This window comes from Nanorana parkeri, unplaced genomic scaffold, assembly GCF_000935625.1.
Source record: "Nanorana parkeri isolate BGI_ZX_2015 unplaced genomic scaffold, ASM93562v1 scaffold26, whole genome shotgun sequence".
Classification (NCBI taxonomy): domain Eukaryota; kingdom Metazoa; phylum Chordata; class Amphibia; order Anura; family Dicroglossidae; genus Nanorana; species Nanorana parkeri.
Genome location: NW_017306294.1, coordinates 3,022,052 through 3,039,774, shown reverse-complemented (window position 1 = coordinate 3,039,774; position 17,723 = coordinate 3,022,052). Strand labels below are relative to the sequence as shown.

The 17,723-nt window shown below is 37.3% G+C and overlaps 1 protein-coding gene across 1 annotated transcript in view; it reads left to right on the top strand.

The window, feature by feature from the left end:
- The window catches only part of PLXNA4 (plexin A4), a 580,559-nt gene that overhangs the window by 482,903 nt on the left and 79,933 nt on the right, over positions 1 to 17,723 (top strand). Inside the window, exons 19-22 of the mRNA XM_018566064.1 lie at positions 3,098 to 3,332; positions 6,026 to 6,168; positions 10,159 to 10,427; positions 15,866 to 15,932. Of these exons, the coding sequence (XP_018421566.1) occupies positions 3,098 to 3,332; positions 6,026 to 6,168; positions 10,159 to 10,427; positions 15,866 to 15,932 (714 nt within the window). The remainder of the gene's footprint in view (positions 1 to 3,097; positions 3,333 to 6,025; positions 6,169 to 10,158; positions 10,428 to 15,865; positions 15,933 to 17,723) is intronic.

Sequence of the window (17,723 nt, the reverse complement as noted above, 5' to 3'; positions counted from 1 at the left end):
TCTTTTTTACTCTCCATTTAGGGCACAGGGTCTAATCACCCTGATTAGGGTCTTGGGTCTTGTTTGTTGTGTAGAAGCATGACTTTTTTTTAAATCCATAGTGCCAATGTTACCTTAGAGAAGCAGTAGTAATTTGTTAAAATTCATTTTGAATTAATATTTCTGTTCATCCCATAAAACTGGTATGCCAGGAGGTGCCAGTATAGCTTGCAGTATATTGATATATGATACAGTTCCTCTCTCCTGCTTTACAATTAAATGGGAAACCCTATTCACCCTAGGTAAAAAAAGTTACATAAAAAGCTACTTAAGAATAAATTATGCATAGCCATTTAAAGTGTTGACAATTATCATTAATATGACACACAGTACTTAATATGAGTTAAAGGTTTGTTATAAACATGTATATATATAAAACCACTGAAGTGTCAGACTGTTGGCTGCATATCAAAGAAGACAAGGTTATCAGTTACAAATGCTGGTTAAGGGAAGACTGATAAGACTGGACAGATTTTAGCTTACGTATTGTATCTTGTCTCTGACACACAGCCACACTGCCATATCCATCCCAATGGATTTCTATTATTGTCCAAAGGCCACATCTGATTTAATCCCCAAAGTCTTAGAGGACAGATTAACTTTTCTGGCCATCTTTAATATATTCCTCTGCTCTTGGAGATAGAGTTATTTAAGCAGCTGTAGCCTGATTCATCAAGCCACACCTACATAATTATCTGTGTATTTTTTTTGTCTTTAAATCAACAACAAAAATTATTTCTGATTGGATGTAGTGAAAAATGTTCATTGTTTTTTAAGTAATGCTGTGCTTTGCACATAACCGTTTTGCACCATAACATAGGCCAGTATGGGTAGATAGTAAACTATAGATAACCCTGAAGCCCTTTATTATCTTGTACTCATTTTACAGTTCTGTTCAACAAAGAGTTAGATGTACCTCTATTATTGGTAATCTATTCTGACACAGTCTATTGGGGGAAAAAAAATTAAAATGATTAGGGGCATATCTTTCCGAGCTCAAAGGATTATAGCAATGTCTACTGACATACAGAATAGTTTTGTCATAACACTGTTCCTGTGGTTTTGGCTGCCTGGTTGACTGCAGGAGGCTGAATCAAACAATCCCTATTGCTAACATCTAATACTGCAGTAAAAGGATTGTATAAAAATAATCTGTATTCAATAGTGGAAGGTCTAACAAGAAGTTTACCACCTTCTTGCTGGCACAGAACGCTACAGAATTTCACCTACTAGAGAGGAAGTAGTAATGTCATGATTTGGGAACAGTAAACTCTGGGTCTTGCGGAGCAGTATATATGACTGAATTAGTAACGGGCACGGATACAGGTCTCTGAAGATGCAGGGACCGCACAACAAACGCAGGTGTGCCAGAGTCGCAGGATCTAAGGAGCCGCTTGGTCTTCACCAGAGCCACTGATGCTCCCTCTGACACACCCATGCAGGCACAGTGCCAGCAGGTACTCAGGGTCTACAGCACACTGGACAAGACACAGGGTACATACAGGATACAAGGTACAGAAAAGAGGCACTAGAGAGAGAACGCAGGGAACAGATAACAGAAGGGAACACACAACAGGTGTGCCCGCAGGGACAAAAGATACACAGGTACAGCAGAGGAGAATGCACTAGAGAAAGGAGGGAGGTGCACTGTAGTGCAGAGCAAAATAGCCACAGGAAGCAGGAGCAGGAGGCAAACCACAAAAGAGAGCACCTGGGACAGGAGGCAAAACCCAGGCCCCGAATCATGGCACAGGGAAGTGTGACAAGTGAGGGAGTGACTCAATAGAAAGTGGTATGCTAGTGATTCTGCCTCTGGCAAGTTGTCACCAGCAACTGGTTCCCCATCTGACATGACCCTTAGGTAAAAGAGCTTTGTTCATATTTTGAGTATTTGTATTGACACAATCATGAAAACTGGTTACTAATTCAGTCTTTTCAAGTGTATTAAAATTGATAATCTCTTAGCTTATGCTAGACTGATTAGTTTCTGTTCCCTTAATATAGAATGAGTTACCTTAATGAATCCTGTCATAATGCATGGTAGCCTGTTGTTAATGCAACGCATAGTGTAAGTGGGCCCTTAAGGTTAGGGGAAAGATTTTCCCAAGTTTTACAAAAATTCTTACTAGGTGATCCTGCCAGTCACTATACTTCCCTATTAAGGCTGACAGTTTTACACCTGCCTTGCAGCCTGCCATGTGTGCTCCTTTAGGGGGACTTCAGAACGGCGTGCCAATTCACAGCAAGCCTGTAATCGCCCTTTTGTCAGCCTACCATGTCATTCGTCATTGTAAATACATTCCAAAAGAAAACACAGATCCACCCCTTATTATATCAAAGTATATATTGGAGGGTTCTATTCAGTAGAATTTACCTATACTGTAGGTGTGAGGGGGTATTTTAAGTGTTAAGGAGTAGATTAAGGGGAAAGGTTCAGGCAAGGAATTGAATGTTGAGATAGGAGTTAGGGCAGGGTGAAGCTCAGTGTCCTGGGTGTTCACAGTGTCATTTTTATGTGTTTTTGGCCCCATGAAAAAATCCACCATACAAAGTGCCAAAAACTAGCATACTAGTCAGAGTCATAATTTTTAGTCCTTGGGTTCCCATGTCTCACTGAAGTAGACACGAGTTTGTTGCTTTAGTTACTATATCCGCAGTCAGACTGGCCACATATTGGCCGATACAAAATGGCCATGTCTGCAAACACAATTATCTTTGAGTTTGAAGTGGTATCAAATAAGGCATCCCTGTAGATTTCTAGGATTCTTAGTCAAGCCTACAACTTGCTGGCAAGAACAAGAAAGGAGCATTTATGTCTAAAGGGATGATGTGATAAAACATATTTCTGTGTCCCTTTCTTGCCCTAACCTTGGTACATTTACTTTTGTACATGTTCCCGCTAAAATGAAGGCATGCACAATGTATAAATCATGGCCTGCTGACATTTGTTCAACCAGTTACTTTTTTATAAAGATTTGTGTATATTTTATTTGTGTACATGTATGCATATACGCTGAAAGTCTGTGTCTATTGTATCTAATTGGTCATCTCTTTGTAGGCTCGAGTTGGTGGAATGGAATTCTCCCCTGGCATGGTTTATATAACACCCGATAGCCCACTTAGTGTACCAGCTATCGTCAGCATTGCTGCAGCAGGAGGACTGTTGATCATTTTTATTGTGGCTGTGCTTATAGCATATAAACGCAAATCAAGGGAAAGTGACTTAACACTAAAAAGATTGCAGATGCAAATGGACAACTTGGAATCACGGGTGGCCTTGGAATGCAAAGAAGGTGGGTTTTACATAGCAAAATTTCCCTGTGTGCATTCAATTCACTTTTCAAAAATCAAGATTGGCCTTGGAATGCAAAGAAGGTGGGTTTTACATAGCAACATTTCCCTGTGGGCATTCAATTCACTTTTCAAAACCTATATTTACATGAAGCAGGCAAATATAATTTCTATAATTTTTGTAAGCAAAGGTTCCAAGTCAAGCTCAGAAAAGAACTGATTGTGCATACCATTGATGATTGAGATGGAACATGCTACATTATAGGCTGGGGGGATTAGCGACTTCAACTGTGCTGGAAATCTAACATTGTCTTTTACATTGCATCAGAAATTATTTTGGGGCGCCAAGCACTTTTACACATGGAACCACTGGAGCTTCTTTAGAATTGATCCTTCACAAGCAGACAGACTGTTTTTGGGGATTGCCCTATTAAGCACAAGTACTGGGGTGTTGCACAAACATTCACACCTCCCTTCAATCAGCATCTACCCTGACACATTGCATAAAACTATAGTTATTCGACTAAGGTGATTGACTTACCCATGTGGCTATAAATGCTGGGGTATATTTTTAACATGCGTTAGAAGCAAGGATGCCACTTGGGTGAGTGGTGAAATGTCTTCAACATTACATAACAAATACAGTAAATATGACTAAGAACTGTTAGCTTTAATATGTCCCTTAGTGATTTCACAGCTAGTAGATGATAGAGATTAGGGATTACCATTAACTGTAAGTAATTTACATATAATATAAATTAATTGATATTTTTTATTGACTACTGATGCTGCAGTCAATTTAAATTCTGTGAAATATTAGACACTGTTATATTCAACTTCCTGATTTCATTCACCTTTAACCTTTTTAGTGTATGTATAACATTATAAATTAAATTCCAGGATAAATAAAAACATTCACAAACATATTTATTTAAAAAAAAAGTTCAGTGGAGTATACTCCATGATTGGATTTACCTCCATTCCCTGGTATTGCCCCCAGTTCTTGTAGTAGTTATAATACAATTTTGCTGCATTGGGCGCAAGGGGTAATATTATAAATATGACCCTATGGGCCATTTAGCACCGATGCTAAAAATGTAGCACATCTGCCTTGTAGCTTAGGATACTGGTATTTAATATTAGGATACCTATGTTCATGGAAAGTGGCTTTTTTTCCCCTTATTTGCATGAGTTTCCTCCAAATTATCTGCTTTCCTTCCAAAATCATGCTGGTATTTTAATTGTTTTTCTCCCAAATTGTCCCTAGTGTGTGCATGAGTACTAAAAGGATATTAGATTGTGAGTTCCTATGGAGGACAGGGGCTGATGTTGATGGGTCTATGTGCAAACATAATTTGTTGATTCTCTGTAAATGCTAGAAATTAAAATAAAGATAGAAAGAAAAAGGTAATGAAACTAATATATTAACACTATCTTATACAGCCTGGGAGTGTAGGGTAGCCAGGTATACTGTTTCCCAAGGAAATAGAGTTGCCCATAATTGACTTAGTATATGAGAATATTGTGGAAGAAGTTGAGCTTGTGAAAACAGATCAGCTGGGCACAGATGAAAATGGAACTGGTGGTGTGACAGCCTCCCAGCATCACAAGATTATCATTGTACAGCACAGTTATTAAAGTTGTGAAATGTTTTTCCATTGTTCCTTTTTACATTGTCAGTAGACTTTAATTTAACAATACTATATTACACATAACTTTATTTGAATTATAAATCATCCCAAATTACTATACAAAGAAATCAATTTATTGCCACTTTGAGTGTTTACTTTTGAAGGTTGTTTACTGAACATACTGACTCCCCGTCCCCTTTACCAGGTTTATGAGAGCAATGTTAGCCATATGTAGGTGCTTTAAAAGCCTTATTAGAGATTACTTGTTCCATTTTTTATTACATTTAAAATTGTCACTGATGGGGTACAGCACATAAGGAACATGTTGAAAGGGTTTTTGCAAAAGGCAAACTTAAATACTTAACAAGTTCATTTTTTTTTCTCAAAATGGGATCAAATTGATGACCTTTAAGTGTTTTAGCTAAAGTATTTTATTAGTATTCTACAACCTGTTTTCAATTGCATTTTCTGTGTTATTAGCAGGGGTAGAGCTGGCAATAATATATTGTCATGACAACCTGGTGTTAGAGAGGCTTTCCTTGGCTCTGTGAACACTGGGAAGGTTAAAGTGTTAAACCCAGCATTTCTAAGCCTTGTTTCTACTATTCTTGACCACATTTAATAACATTAATGTCGAAAGGATTTTTTTTTGCTAAAACATATAGATTAAGTATCTTGTGCATTTTTAGAATACATTTATAATACAGTGCAGTGTAAAATGTGCTAGGCTTGGAAGTAAAATGAAAGGCTGAAACATAGTTGTTAAATATATAAAAATCCATGCATTTTTATTTATTTTATGAAAATCTTGCTGAAAATCTTGCTGAAAATGTGTATTGTTATAGCTTGTGTATCTCTTTATTGCCCTCTAGAGGAGATCAATGCACTTTGTTAGAATCATATAAGTTCAAAAGAAAGACATTTGCCACATAGTTACAGATGTCAGTAACATCCACTAAACAAATGTCAACAACAAGTTTATTTCTCACATAAAACAATTACCTGCTATTAACTCGTATAAAGGTATTTGTGAGGGTCATAACTTTTTTTTTCTTGTGTTTTAGCATTTGCTGAGCTTCAGACAGATATCCATGAGCTGACAAGTGATCTAGATGGAGCTGGTATTCCTTTTTTGGATTATCGTACATACACCATGAGGGTGTTGTTTCCTGGCATTGAAGACCACCCAGTACTGAGGGACTTGGAGGTACTGTTATGGCCTAGATACCATATTAATATAAATTATGGGGTTGATTTACTAAAGGCAAACAGGCTGTTCATTTTGCAAGGGAATTGTTCCTTAGCTTAGTTAATGTGGTGAAAATCCACTTTGCAAAGAATACCCAATCACGTGCAAGGAAAATTAAAAAAAAGTATTTTGCTTGCACATGATTGGATAATGGAAGTAAGCAGAGCTTCACAACATTCCTTAAACTAAGGGAAAATTCCTTTGAAAAGTGAACAGCCTATTTGCTTTTAGTAAATCAACCTCTATGTGTGCATGACACATTTCCAGTAAATCATTTAAGTGCTGGTCCATACTTGACAATGGGATTATTATGTTATCATATTATCATGCTAATTGTTATCCTCAGCTATGTACAACTGGCAGGTCATTCTGAATATATACATAAACTGTAATTTTCTATTAATTTTGATTTTCAAGAACAGGTGTCCCCATTGGAAGACTTCCCGTCTCCTCTTATTCTAGGTACAGCCGTAAAAGTTTGGATTTCCCCTCTCTTTTCTTCTCAACAATAGAGGACACTGGGACAAATAGTAGAGTGAATCCCCCAATGAGGACAAAGACAGCAAAAAAAAAACATGACAGAGGGTCTAATTATTACTATACAACTTTACTTTAGTGCTCAGTCCTTTTTTTCCATGTATAAGAGCCACAGCTCTCATAGCCACAGCGGACCAAAAGTACAACAGCTATATTATCCTGTGTACACAAAAGTTGTGATTTTAAAGGACGCGTCAGCAATCAGAAAATGTGATACAATCAATGGCAGAAAGCTTTTCTATGGACACCTAGGGGGTAATTTACTAACCTAAACACACGCACGCACTAGGTGCGTGTGATTTTTACACAGCAAAACGTATTTATCAACCAAAAAGTCTCTAAAAGCATATTTCCACTCATGCCATATATGGAAAAATCATGCACATGATGCATATATAATGCTGCTTCACAGTTTAGACAAAAATGGTTAGCTCATGCATTTACATTCCTGCATTCATCAACGCAAGCAACACAACATAGAGCTAATTTACACAACATCACCTTGCAAATTCATGCAGGGCTTTGCACAACACACCTGCTGGGTGTGTACACACTACAAAGGTGTTTAGATTCCACCCATAGATCATGCTGGGAGGGAACACACTACAGAGGTGTATACATGTTCGTGGTGTGTTTATAAGGTTAGTAAATCAACCCCCTAATATTAATATATATTCTACTTTAAAGTCATCTTTATCTGTGCATTCATTTTCATAAATATCATCTTATATTGATGATAAGCAGGGTTGAAACTGCTGTGGTTGCTGGGACTTTTGAGGATGGATGCCCAAGTTGTGACCCCTATTGCCTCTACTGATGCATAGCTGTTAGCCTCCATGTACTGCTGGGGCAATTTGAGAGATTTTTGTTACCTTTTTATTATGTATATCAGCCAACAGAAACATTCCTGTAAGGGTGAAGAGTTTGGAGGGTTGAGAATTATTTGCAGTACTTGAATTAAAGAGCTCCTGTGTTGATTCTACATAGACACGGAATGTTTATTTTGGAGCTAACAGTTTTGAAGAACTTCCTCTCTTTTTTCCATCAGTACAAACTATAGTGATCATGCCTATTTCAGTAATCAGCCATTTCAACACAGATGTTTGGAAATGGCCAAGTGGCAAAGTTTTGCTCTATCCTGATGACACATAAATGTATAACAAATATAATATAAAAGAAAATACACTGCAAATCATTTATAAATACTGTAGAATGACTTTAATGGAAATTATTTTGTTACAGTCTCCTGCTAATTGCCTCACAGTAATTAGTACAAACAAGAACAGTTCCCTGGAAGGGATGTCTTTTGAAGTTAATTGCTGGAAAAGGGCCTCTCTACAACTCATATTCTAGACATGTTATGCAGCCCACTCAATTTGTGTGCTTTTTCTAATTACAGTAGCTTCCAGCCGACATTTATTGCTGAAAAAGAAACTTTTCTACGGTAAACAAATGCGCCTGACTCCTTTACTTTAGTTAGGTTTAGTCTGACTGGGTTTAGGGACGAAGGGGTTTCTTCTCAGTTAGATCAGTCAGGGTCCGGAACTCGCTGCCACATGCTGTGATTTTAGCTGAGAGTGTGGAATCATTCAAGAGGCGATTGGACGATTTCCTGATTTCCTCAGAGAACGTAATATACAGGGGTACAAGTACTTTTAAGAATAAGAACAAACAGGGACCTATACATAAGAGCACATCAGTAGGACCATACACATACACACAATAGGTTGAACTTGATGGACATACGTCTTTATTCAACCTCAAATACTATGTAACTATGTAACTAGTCTGGATTTGTTGGCACTCGTATAAGCGCTGTATTTTTTTTTTTTTAAACATGCAGTCTAAAATTAACATGCGCTGCAGCAGGATGTACTGGATCAAAGTGATACACGGGAACTTATTTGCAAGACTTTCTTGATCTAATTTATAAGTGCGACCCAAAGCTGGTTTTCAAAGCAGTCAGCGCTAAAAGAAAGAATTAAGCTACTGATGAATGCTAATGACGTAAATAAAAAATAGACAATATACTTGTTTGCATTTAGTACATAATATAATATACTTGCATATGCTCCAAGACAATGAATCCTTTCTCAATTAGAAGAACTATTATGAACACCTTGAATTTTAGCAGTGCAGAAAAAAAGGGTTCAGTGAATTTTGGCTCTGAAAAAATGTCACTGTTTCACGGTTTGATTTTAGATATGGGTCTGTGTTCCTTATTAGTATTCTTTTTTACACAGTATTTCAGGGCTCTGATCCAAACTTTAGTATCTTTGTGTTTCTTATGTACAGATTTTTTTAAAACACTACTAATGCACAGTATGATTTTTTTTTTCATAACAACAATCTGTATCTGAGCACTTTCAGGTTCACAACTTTCAAAACAAGGTGGCTCTGGCCACGGACGGAGCTGAGTGATCACAATTGATCCGGTTCAACAGACTGCAGAGGTGACATTAGGGGTCCAATAGACCCCTGATGACTCATTAAAGAGAACCTGTCACCTGCACTATGCTATTAAATAGGTAGTTTATCACCCCTCTTGTGATTTGAAGCATCACCTGTGTAATGTAGTTTTTTTTGGAGGAGCGCACAATTTTTGACATTTATGGTATGTATTTACTCGATGCAACCATATCTTTTATATTTTACCAAAATAATGGGTGCTATATTGTGTTTGTGTGGAGTAAAATGTATTTGATTGTTTTTTTACTGAAAATAAAGAATTCTCTTAAACAATAGCTCAATTATTTAAACAAATTGTTACACTTGTACTGTACTTGAACTTTAAAAGATAAGTTATGGGAGAGTAAAATGTACTCTTCTTAATACTTAGAGCTGTCTTGTGACAATGCTGGTATATCACATGCTGGCTCTATAGATGGAGAGATGAGCGATCACAAACCGATGATCACTCAGTTAATGGTCTTCTCCCTGCAGAGAGCGGTGACTGTCAGCCACAACCCCCCCAGGGATTCCCCCTCCCCTCTGCGTTCCTCCAGCACCTATTGGAGGGACAGACAGTGGCTCAGGCCCTACAGAAGCAGTAGTAAACTGTCAATCAGGCAGAGGAGTGTTGGGATCCTTCCTGGCTGCAGTGCGCCTCTGCACTGTCAGCATATAGTGGGCAGTAGTTCACTAGATGCTGACTTTGGGTCACAGGAGTATATTAGTAAATGTACTCCTTTGACCCAAAACAGGACTGAAGCCAAAAAAAGGTTTGGCTTTAGTTCCCTTTTATGTATTTTTGTAGCAATGTTCTGTCAGCACACCAACCGATTGTTTCTGATTGATATTACATGAGCAAAGTTTCTTTAGTTGATTAAATTACTTGCCTGTGATTGTATATACTCTATATTAGGATTTTTTTGCAGCAACAAACATGCCTGCATTTATTTGTTTCCACAGGTTCCCGGCTACAGACAGGAGCGTGTAGAGAAAGGTCTCAAGTTGTTTGCACAGCAAATTAACAATAAAGTGTTCCTCCTCTCCTTTATACGGACACTTGAGTCCCAACGCAGCTTTTCCATGCGTGATAGAGGCAATGTGGCTTCCCTCATTATGACAGTCTTGCAGAGCAAGTTAGAATATGCCACAGATGTGCTGAAGCAACTACTGTCTGATCTCATTGATAAAAACCTCGAAAGCAAAAATCACCCCAAACTGTTACTAAGAAGGTGAGTCTGACAAATTAATAAACTTGATCATTAGGAAGCCAAAGGAGCATTCATGACACGCACAGTGCTATCTCCTGTTATAACTAGACTTGAATACTTCAAAGCCAGATCAATAAAAGATGAACTGAATGGTTGCTGTGGATTACTACTGTTTACCAATTTCTCTCATTAAGTAAGTCTCTAGTGTTTGTTGTGTAGTACTATACACACAGCCAGCTTTGTGCAACCATGCATAACTGTGAGGTACTTATACTTGGTCTGGAAAAATGGTATTGGTGTATCCCTAATATAATGTATATACAATGTCTGATCACCATGGTGCACTTTTTGTGTTATCTGGTCACTTAAAAATATTTGGAATATACTCTTAGAGACACTCTTGTTCCTTTTTTGTAGTTTTTGATGTTGTGACTGCGCTCACCTCTTGTAGTTATTAACGTGTAAAATGCAAGGTATAAACATGTAAAATGCAAGGTATGTATAATGCTACAGCAGGTGACACTGTAGTGTTTTTAAACACCCAGCATCCTGATTGTATGGGTGCGGTTAGGTGGTTTATACCTTTAGTTTTTATTGTTTCACTGAAGTAAGGACAATATATATATCTATATATCTATATATATCTATATATAGATATATAGATATACATATATATTTTAGAATATTAAAATAGATTTCCATCCAAAAACCTTTATTTATTTTTTGTTGCTTTTGATCACATAGGGAGGGGTCAGAATCTCTGAGTGTTCTTGTTTTCCCCATCTTGTTTCCCCCACCCTTTTCCCCACCTTTCTTAAATTGCTGGCCTGTTTCCTATCCTACTGACCAGTGAGAAGGGAAAAAGCCATCACCCTATTCGGGGCACAGATAGCAATGATAAACCTGACAAAGATTGTAATTCTTCCCCACTCCCTATTAAAATAATATAACAACATTTTGCAGGAGTTTTGCTTTAACAGTATATTGCATTTGTGTGATCAGTAACACTGGCAGTCCTATTCTCATAGTCTTAGGTACTAACTTGTAACAGTAAGAGTTTATCAAGTACTGGTCTGACTTCAGTACAGTGAATTCTGAGTGTTTGCTATGGGATACTGTTCTTATAAATGAACACCTACAAATAACTCTTTAATAAATAAGGCTGTAGTGACAAATTACTTGGCTATGTGTTAAGGTTATAAACAAATTGAGAAAAATGATTGTGTTCTAGATGCATATGATGGCTGGATGCAATGTTAAAGGTATATCACTCATTAATATGCCAGCTTCAGCAGACAGTATATCTCGTTTAAGTAGGGGGTCACCTGGGTCAGCTTTACAAGTCCAGAAAGCCAGTTACTCTTTTGTTAAGTAATCTTGTATGCAGCACTATTTTTAGCGAGAATATTTTGTTTTGCTTTGTGCAAAGGTCTACTGGGCCTTAGTCCACAATATATTTTTCATAGCAGCTGGCAGGAGTGCAACACTGGTTTTCATTTATATTTATTGTACTATTATTGTGCTTTTTACAATTCTGCATTTTGCTGTTCTGTTCTTGTCCCACCTCCCTTAAAATAGTATTGCTTGTCATTAATGATTCGTATGTACATGGAACCCCTATGTGTACAGAATAAAACAATCACTTCAATCACTCTAAAGTGACTGTCTCCCCCGGTAGGGCATTTTTTGCATCAGTCAAAGGAAGAAATATGAGAACAGAACAAGGCAGCTTTCTTTAAGATCCCTCCTTCTAAGTTGATAGTTGATTGGTTGATGGCTCCCTTTCCACTGTGTATAATTGAATCTGAACAACACATTGTTGTGTTTAAGTATGTGCACTTAGGTGTTATATTTATTGTGACTCCATGCTTAAGAAAGGGTCAGTTTGAGCTGAAATGTTATAGAGTTTTATGGAGCTGCTTTATCATCCCAGATAATGATACAATATCGTGTTACTATAGGGAAAGAAATTGATCCTGCTGGTATTTGAAACTGGAAAAACACACGTTCAAAATGCTACAAATAAAGTCCTTGTTGGTCTTTTAGAAACGTTGGCATTATACCACTAACGAGTCAGAGTTCAGACACAATATGGCTCCTACTAACGCCCAGACAAAATAACAGGGTGGGCAAGATACAAATAGTTCTAGGTGTCTAGTTTATGAACTAAGTTGCCTACTTGCAGCCCTCCCAGTTTCAGGAACTAATATAGCATTGCTTATTCGTATAGAATAAAGATTTTAACATTAATTACTTACTGTAGAAAAATAATTTGATAACACTTGGGTTCTTTTTTCACTGCCCCAATTCCTTAAAGGCGGCGAAACATACCCTGTTTTCGCCGCACACGCTCCCGCCCGAGAATCCGAAACTGCTCTGGCTGCCACAACGCATCTTGGGCCGGGCGCATGCGCAGTTTGGATTTTCGGCCGGGAGACGAGCAGAGACACAAGTTAAGTCTATGGACCCGTGCCCCCGCATGCAGACACCGCTGGATCGGAAGTGCCAGCAAGCAGAGAGGAGTCAGCGCTGGAGGGACAGATGAAAACACCCGGAAAGAAGAAGAAGATCGGATTAAGAAACCTCATTTAAGGTAAGTGCTAACATTAACATTGGGGGAGGGAAAACATGTTTTGACTTTAATGTCCCTTTAAGCTTCTGATGTATTAATAAGTACAGTATATCATAATGGAATGTTACACTGCTTCCTGTGCCATTGTTATTCCCTATTGAAATAAAGTCTCTATTTATGCAAATGTTGTGTATCAGGAAGCTTTTAGTAACTATACACTGAGCCAGGAATAGTGTGCCGAGGCGTGTGACATGTGCTTTAGCTTGGTTGCCATTTAGGCAAGGAGGGCCAAAGCAGTGACACCCTCCCCTGCATCCTTTGTAGTTCAGCCAAAACCAGCCAGTGCAAGATGGCTATATTAACACACCTGCCTTTTGCATATGTGAGACACACTGTTGATTTACATATTTATATTTTTTAAGTAACAAACCTAGTTATACATTTAAATGATTGCGGAATTCGGAGCCGCATATATCCTGTGCACTGCTTCTGGGAATACTCTGCATAAGGTGTATTAGGCATAGAAATGTATAATAATTAAACTTACAACATTCTTCACTTCTGTAACCTTATCAAATGAGCACAGCATCTTCAGTCTCACTGGGCTTTTCACAATATCCCCAGATATGACATTTTGTGATGATCACATAACATTTAGAGAACATTTAGAAGTGAGTAAAAAAAGATACATTAGGCTGATAGTGAGGCATTATTTGTGACATTTTAAATAGTATTAATGATTTAATTACAAGAAAATAAGAAGGGTATTGACCAATCATGGTTAACATGGGAAAAGAGAACTTTCTATTGCACATAACATGTATTCAATTCACATTTATGTGCTGGATACAAGAATGAGATAATCTAATTTGTGGTTAACACAGTCTATTCTGCTTTTAAATCTTAAGCCTTCATTTTAGAGGTCTAGTGCAAAGTTATGTTGCAATTCAATTGAATTTAGTGTTCAGCAACACATTATTAATATGAATAAATCAGCTCAATGCAATTATTATGGCTGCATGAAGTAAAGCTCTATGGGTCTATAGGTGATCGGTACACACTATTGATTATTTATGTAGTTTTTAAATCGTATTTCATAGCTACAAAAACTATTCAGTGCAACACTGCAAATTCAGAAAAAGCTGTTTTAACCTGAATGAAACAGTAGCCCATATAAAATATATGCATCATAACAATAGTATTCCATACATTTTGGCTCCCTGCTGACATAAACAAAGCACAACACACTTCAATTTGTGCATATGCTGTTTTGTAAAATTGTTTTTCTTGATATTTGATTGCTATATATAATACAGTGTATTGAAATCGATATGTTATTACACTGATTGCTATTGACAAAGGGTGAATTACAGTCAAAGCACAAACTATGCAAAACAAAATCCTGCTTGAAAACATTTGTAAACATTTTGTAGGTGTACTGTATCTCCTATGGAAGTAAAGTACTTGTTTCAGAAATTCCAGTTCAAACTTCTTTTAGCGCTATATGGATCAAATACACACGAGAATATGCAAAAGCTGGCACTGGAGTTGGAATTGATAATGTTAATGATATTGCGCTTTACTGTTTCATGCTGGTTTTTTTAAAGCAAAGTTTTGCATGTGGAATAATGTTTTCTTTTACTGTGTGGAACATTTGACTAAATAAATATCACATAAACAAGTGGGGTGTACCTAGTACAACACTATTTTGCTGGATATGAAGAATGTCTGCATACTGCTTACCTAGGGATCTTGAAATGTATCAACAGGTTAAGCTGTCCGTGGTGCTGAACTGGCTGTATCTAATTCATAGTATAGTGTGAAGAGGCAGTTCTTTGTAATTCTCACAAGATTAGTGCTTAATAATAGAAAGGGTATCTGCCGACTGTGAGGCCAAAGGATAATGCCCACAAAAGCTAGAAGCCTCACCTTGTTACAAGACTGTATTTTAATAATGTAATAACTACTTCTTTTCTGCAAAGGAACATAGCCGGTATATTAGAATCATTAAAACAAATCCTCAAATATATTGCTGCAGATTGGTCAAATGGAATAATAAAATGCCTGTAAAGGATTAATCTATACATGTCATTCCCTTTCGGTCAAACGGTCAATGGTTTTGACTAACGGTCAACTTTGGGTTTGAGTGGTAGCACAATACTGTGCCCACACTAAGGCCCCGTTCACATTGAGCGATTTATCGCACGGTAATTCCCGCGATATCGCTGCAATTTACCGCGCGATATCGCTCTCCAATGCACCTCAATGGGGCAAAGGGTCCTGCTGTCGCGGGTCGTGTGTCGCTACAGCAGGACCCTTTTTGGAGCGGATTTAGCCGCGATTCAAGCTTGCCCAATGCAAGCATTTGCGCAATATAGCGCGACAAATCGCGCGATATCGCGCAAAATGCAAATCGTGCGACAAACGCGCTATTTGCGAACCACTCAATGTGAACGGGGCCTCAAACAGTTTTAGCTTGGAAAGGAGATGTTGCAGCAGGTTCCCTTCTAAGTCTAGAAGGTGGTTAGATCATACACTGCTGTCATCTACTGCTTACATACAATGTGACAGGAAACCAGTGGAACAGTGATGGAAGACACTTCAAACTGCTTAGCAGTCTTTATAGGAACAGTGGTACTAATTTTTCCATATAATAAGAGTAAACACACTAAATGGTGTTTTTCTGAAGTGATATCTTCAGAAGAATTACATGGTTAGAATAGTTTTCTGATTTGTCCAGTCAATGTTCCCCATCAAGAGCAGATGACCATGATTTCTTATTGGTTGTTATGGGTTTGTGCTTTTTGGTCTTTATTTTATCAAATAAGACCTCATAATGTAAGTCTTTTGTCTACTTACTTGGACAATTTTTATTTTTTTATTGTAGAACAGAATCTGTGGCTGAGAAGATGCTGACCAACTGGTTTACATTCTTGTTGTACAAGTTCCTTAAGGTACACTTTATATATTATAATAACATATTCAATATGACTGCAGGGATGTTTCTAATGCACCTAGATTTCTAATTAATAGCTTGCTAAAAAGAAAATATTCGGCTAAAGCTACATTTAGTTAATGATGTTAATAAAGCATGAATTCTATTTCGCTATCTATTTAGTTTTAATTCAGTCTCTGCAGGTGCTGTACATATGTTTTTGAAGCTCTTTGTCACAAGTAGTGATAGGCATATGTACCTGTTAATTTGATACAAGTAAGCAAAACTACATTTTTTGCAACCATTAGCCTGTGGTTCATATTTATTATTTTATGCCACTGTATTTCTGCTGGATAAATAACTGATCTTTAAGTTTTCAGAAGCTATGCAAGGTAAGCTGACCACACAACTGTATCATTCAATTAGCTTTTTTATCCCACTTTTAGTAAGCTGATGTGTGCACACAATGTACCTTATACAATCAAATGTAAATGTCTACATTATTACTCATTGTATTGGTTATTAGGTGCATATTTGCCATACTAAATAAAAAGATGTGTGTACTTACCAATTATTTGTCAGAGTGAACATTATATGTGATTTAAATTCAAGGAAAATAACTTGATTTTCTGAAATTCTTATGTATTTTTTGCTTTTAATGTTTATACAGAGGAAGCAGCAGCAGCAGCAATGATGCCACAAATGTTATGTATTTTTAAAGTAATATGAAGTAGAGGGGTCATAACATAATAACAGAACGGAATATGTGCATTTTTCCATGCTCAATTGCCTATTATTTTACACATTACCTTGAAATAACTACTTAAATGACACTATTGTGTTGATTCTTTTGTTTTCCATTTGTCTCTTTTGTTTTCAATTGAAGAAAGAAAGCTGTTTAGAAGTAATGACTCTGGAAAAACTACTGCTTTTTTAAATATTTAGGACACATTTGTGGCAAAACAACCTAAAGATAGACACTGAGTATGACAGTATCCATTTACATGTCACATAAAGAAGCAGTGGTGAGAATTGCCGTTACTCATCTGTAGACTATTTTCGAAAATGAATATGAGGTTAAATTCAAACCATTGCTCCCACTGGGATAATTTTCCTATACATTCAGCAGAATGAGCTTGTGTACTTCATGGCCCTTTTCTTGTATCTCAGTAATGCTTGCAAAGTTATCTTTTGCTTGACAAATTAAAGGTAAATTAAACCATCCCTCAGTTTATTTACATAACTCTAATTGTAAGAGGCAAGGATAATTCTGCATAAACATTTCCCAAACTGCTGTTCTCAAGACCAAAGGCAATCTAGTATCTGTCCCTCACACCTGCAACGCTGGGGTCTTCTGTTTGCCTGTCTGGCTCTCCACTCTGTTAGCTACAAGCGGGAGATCAGCAAACAACTTAGGAGCTTACACAAGCTAGAATACATTTCCTGAACAGGTTTACTGAGCCCAGCTGTGCCCCGGCAATTCTACAGCTTTCATGCTTGTGTAAATAAAATACAACATATAATTATTATGTAATATGTGTCAGTGCAGTGTAATTACCATGAGATTACCTAGCCACATTTCCACAGAGATATGTGCAGGTTCATACTGCTAATTTACCCAATATGAAATAAGACAGTCTTATATCCTATATGCAGCTTGATATTATTGGTATGCTACAAGATAGCCAGGGACAGATCTTACAGTTTTGCAATGTTATGGTAGGCACAGTCATCACTTGGAGCTTGCTTGGGACACAATGGAAGGGGTACGTGAGGTAGGATTATTAATAGGCCACACTGAAAGGGGCCA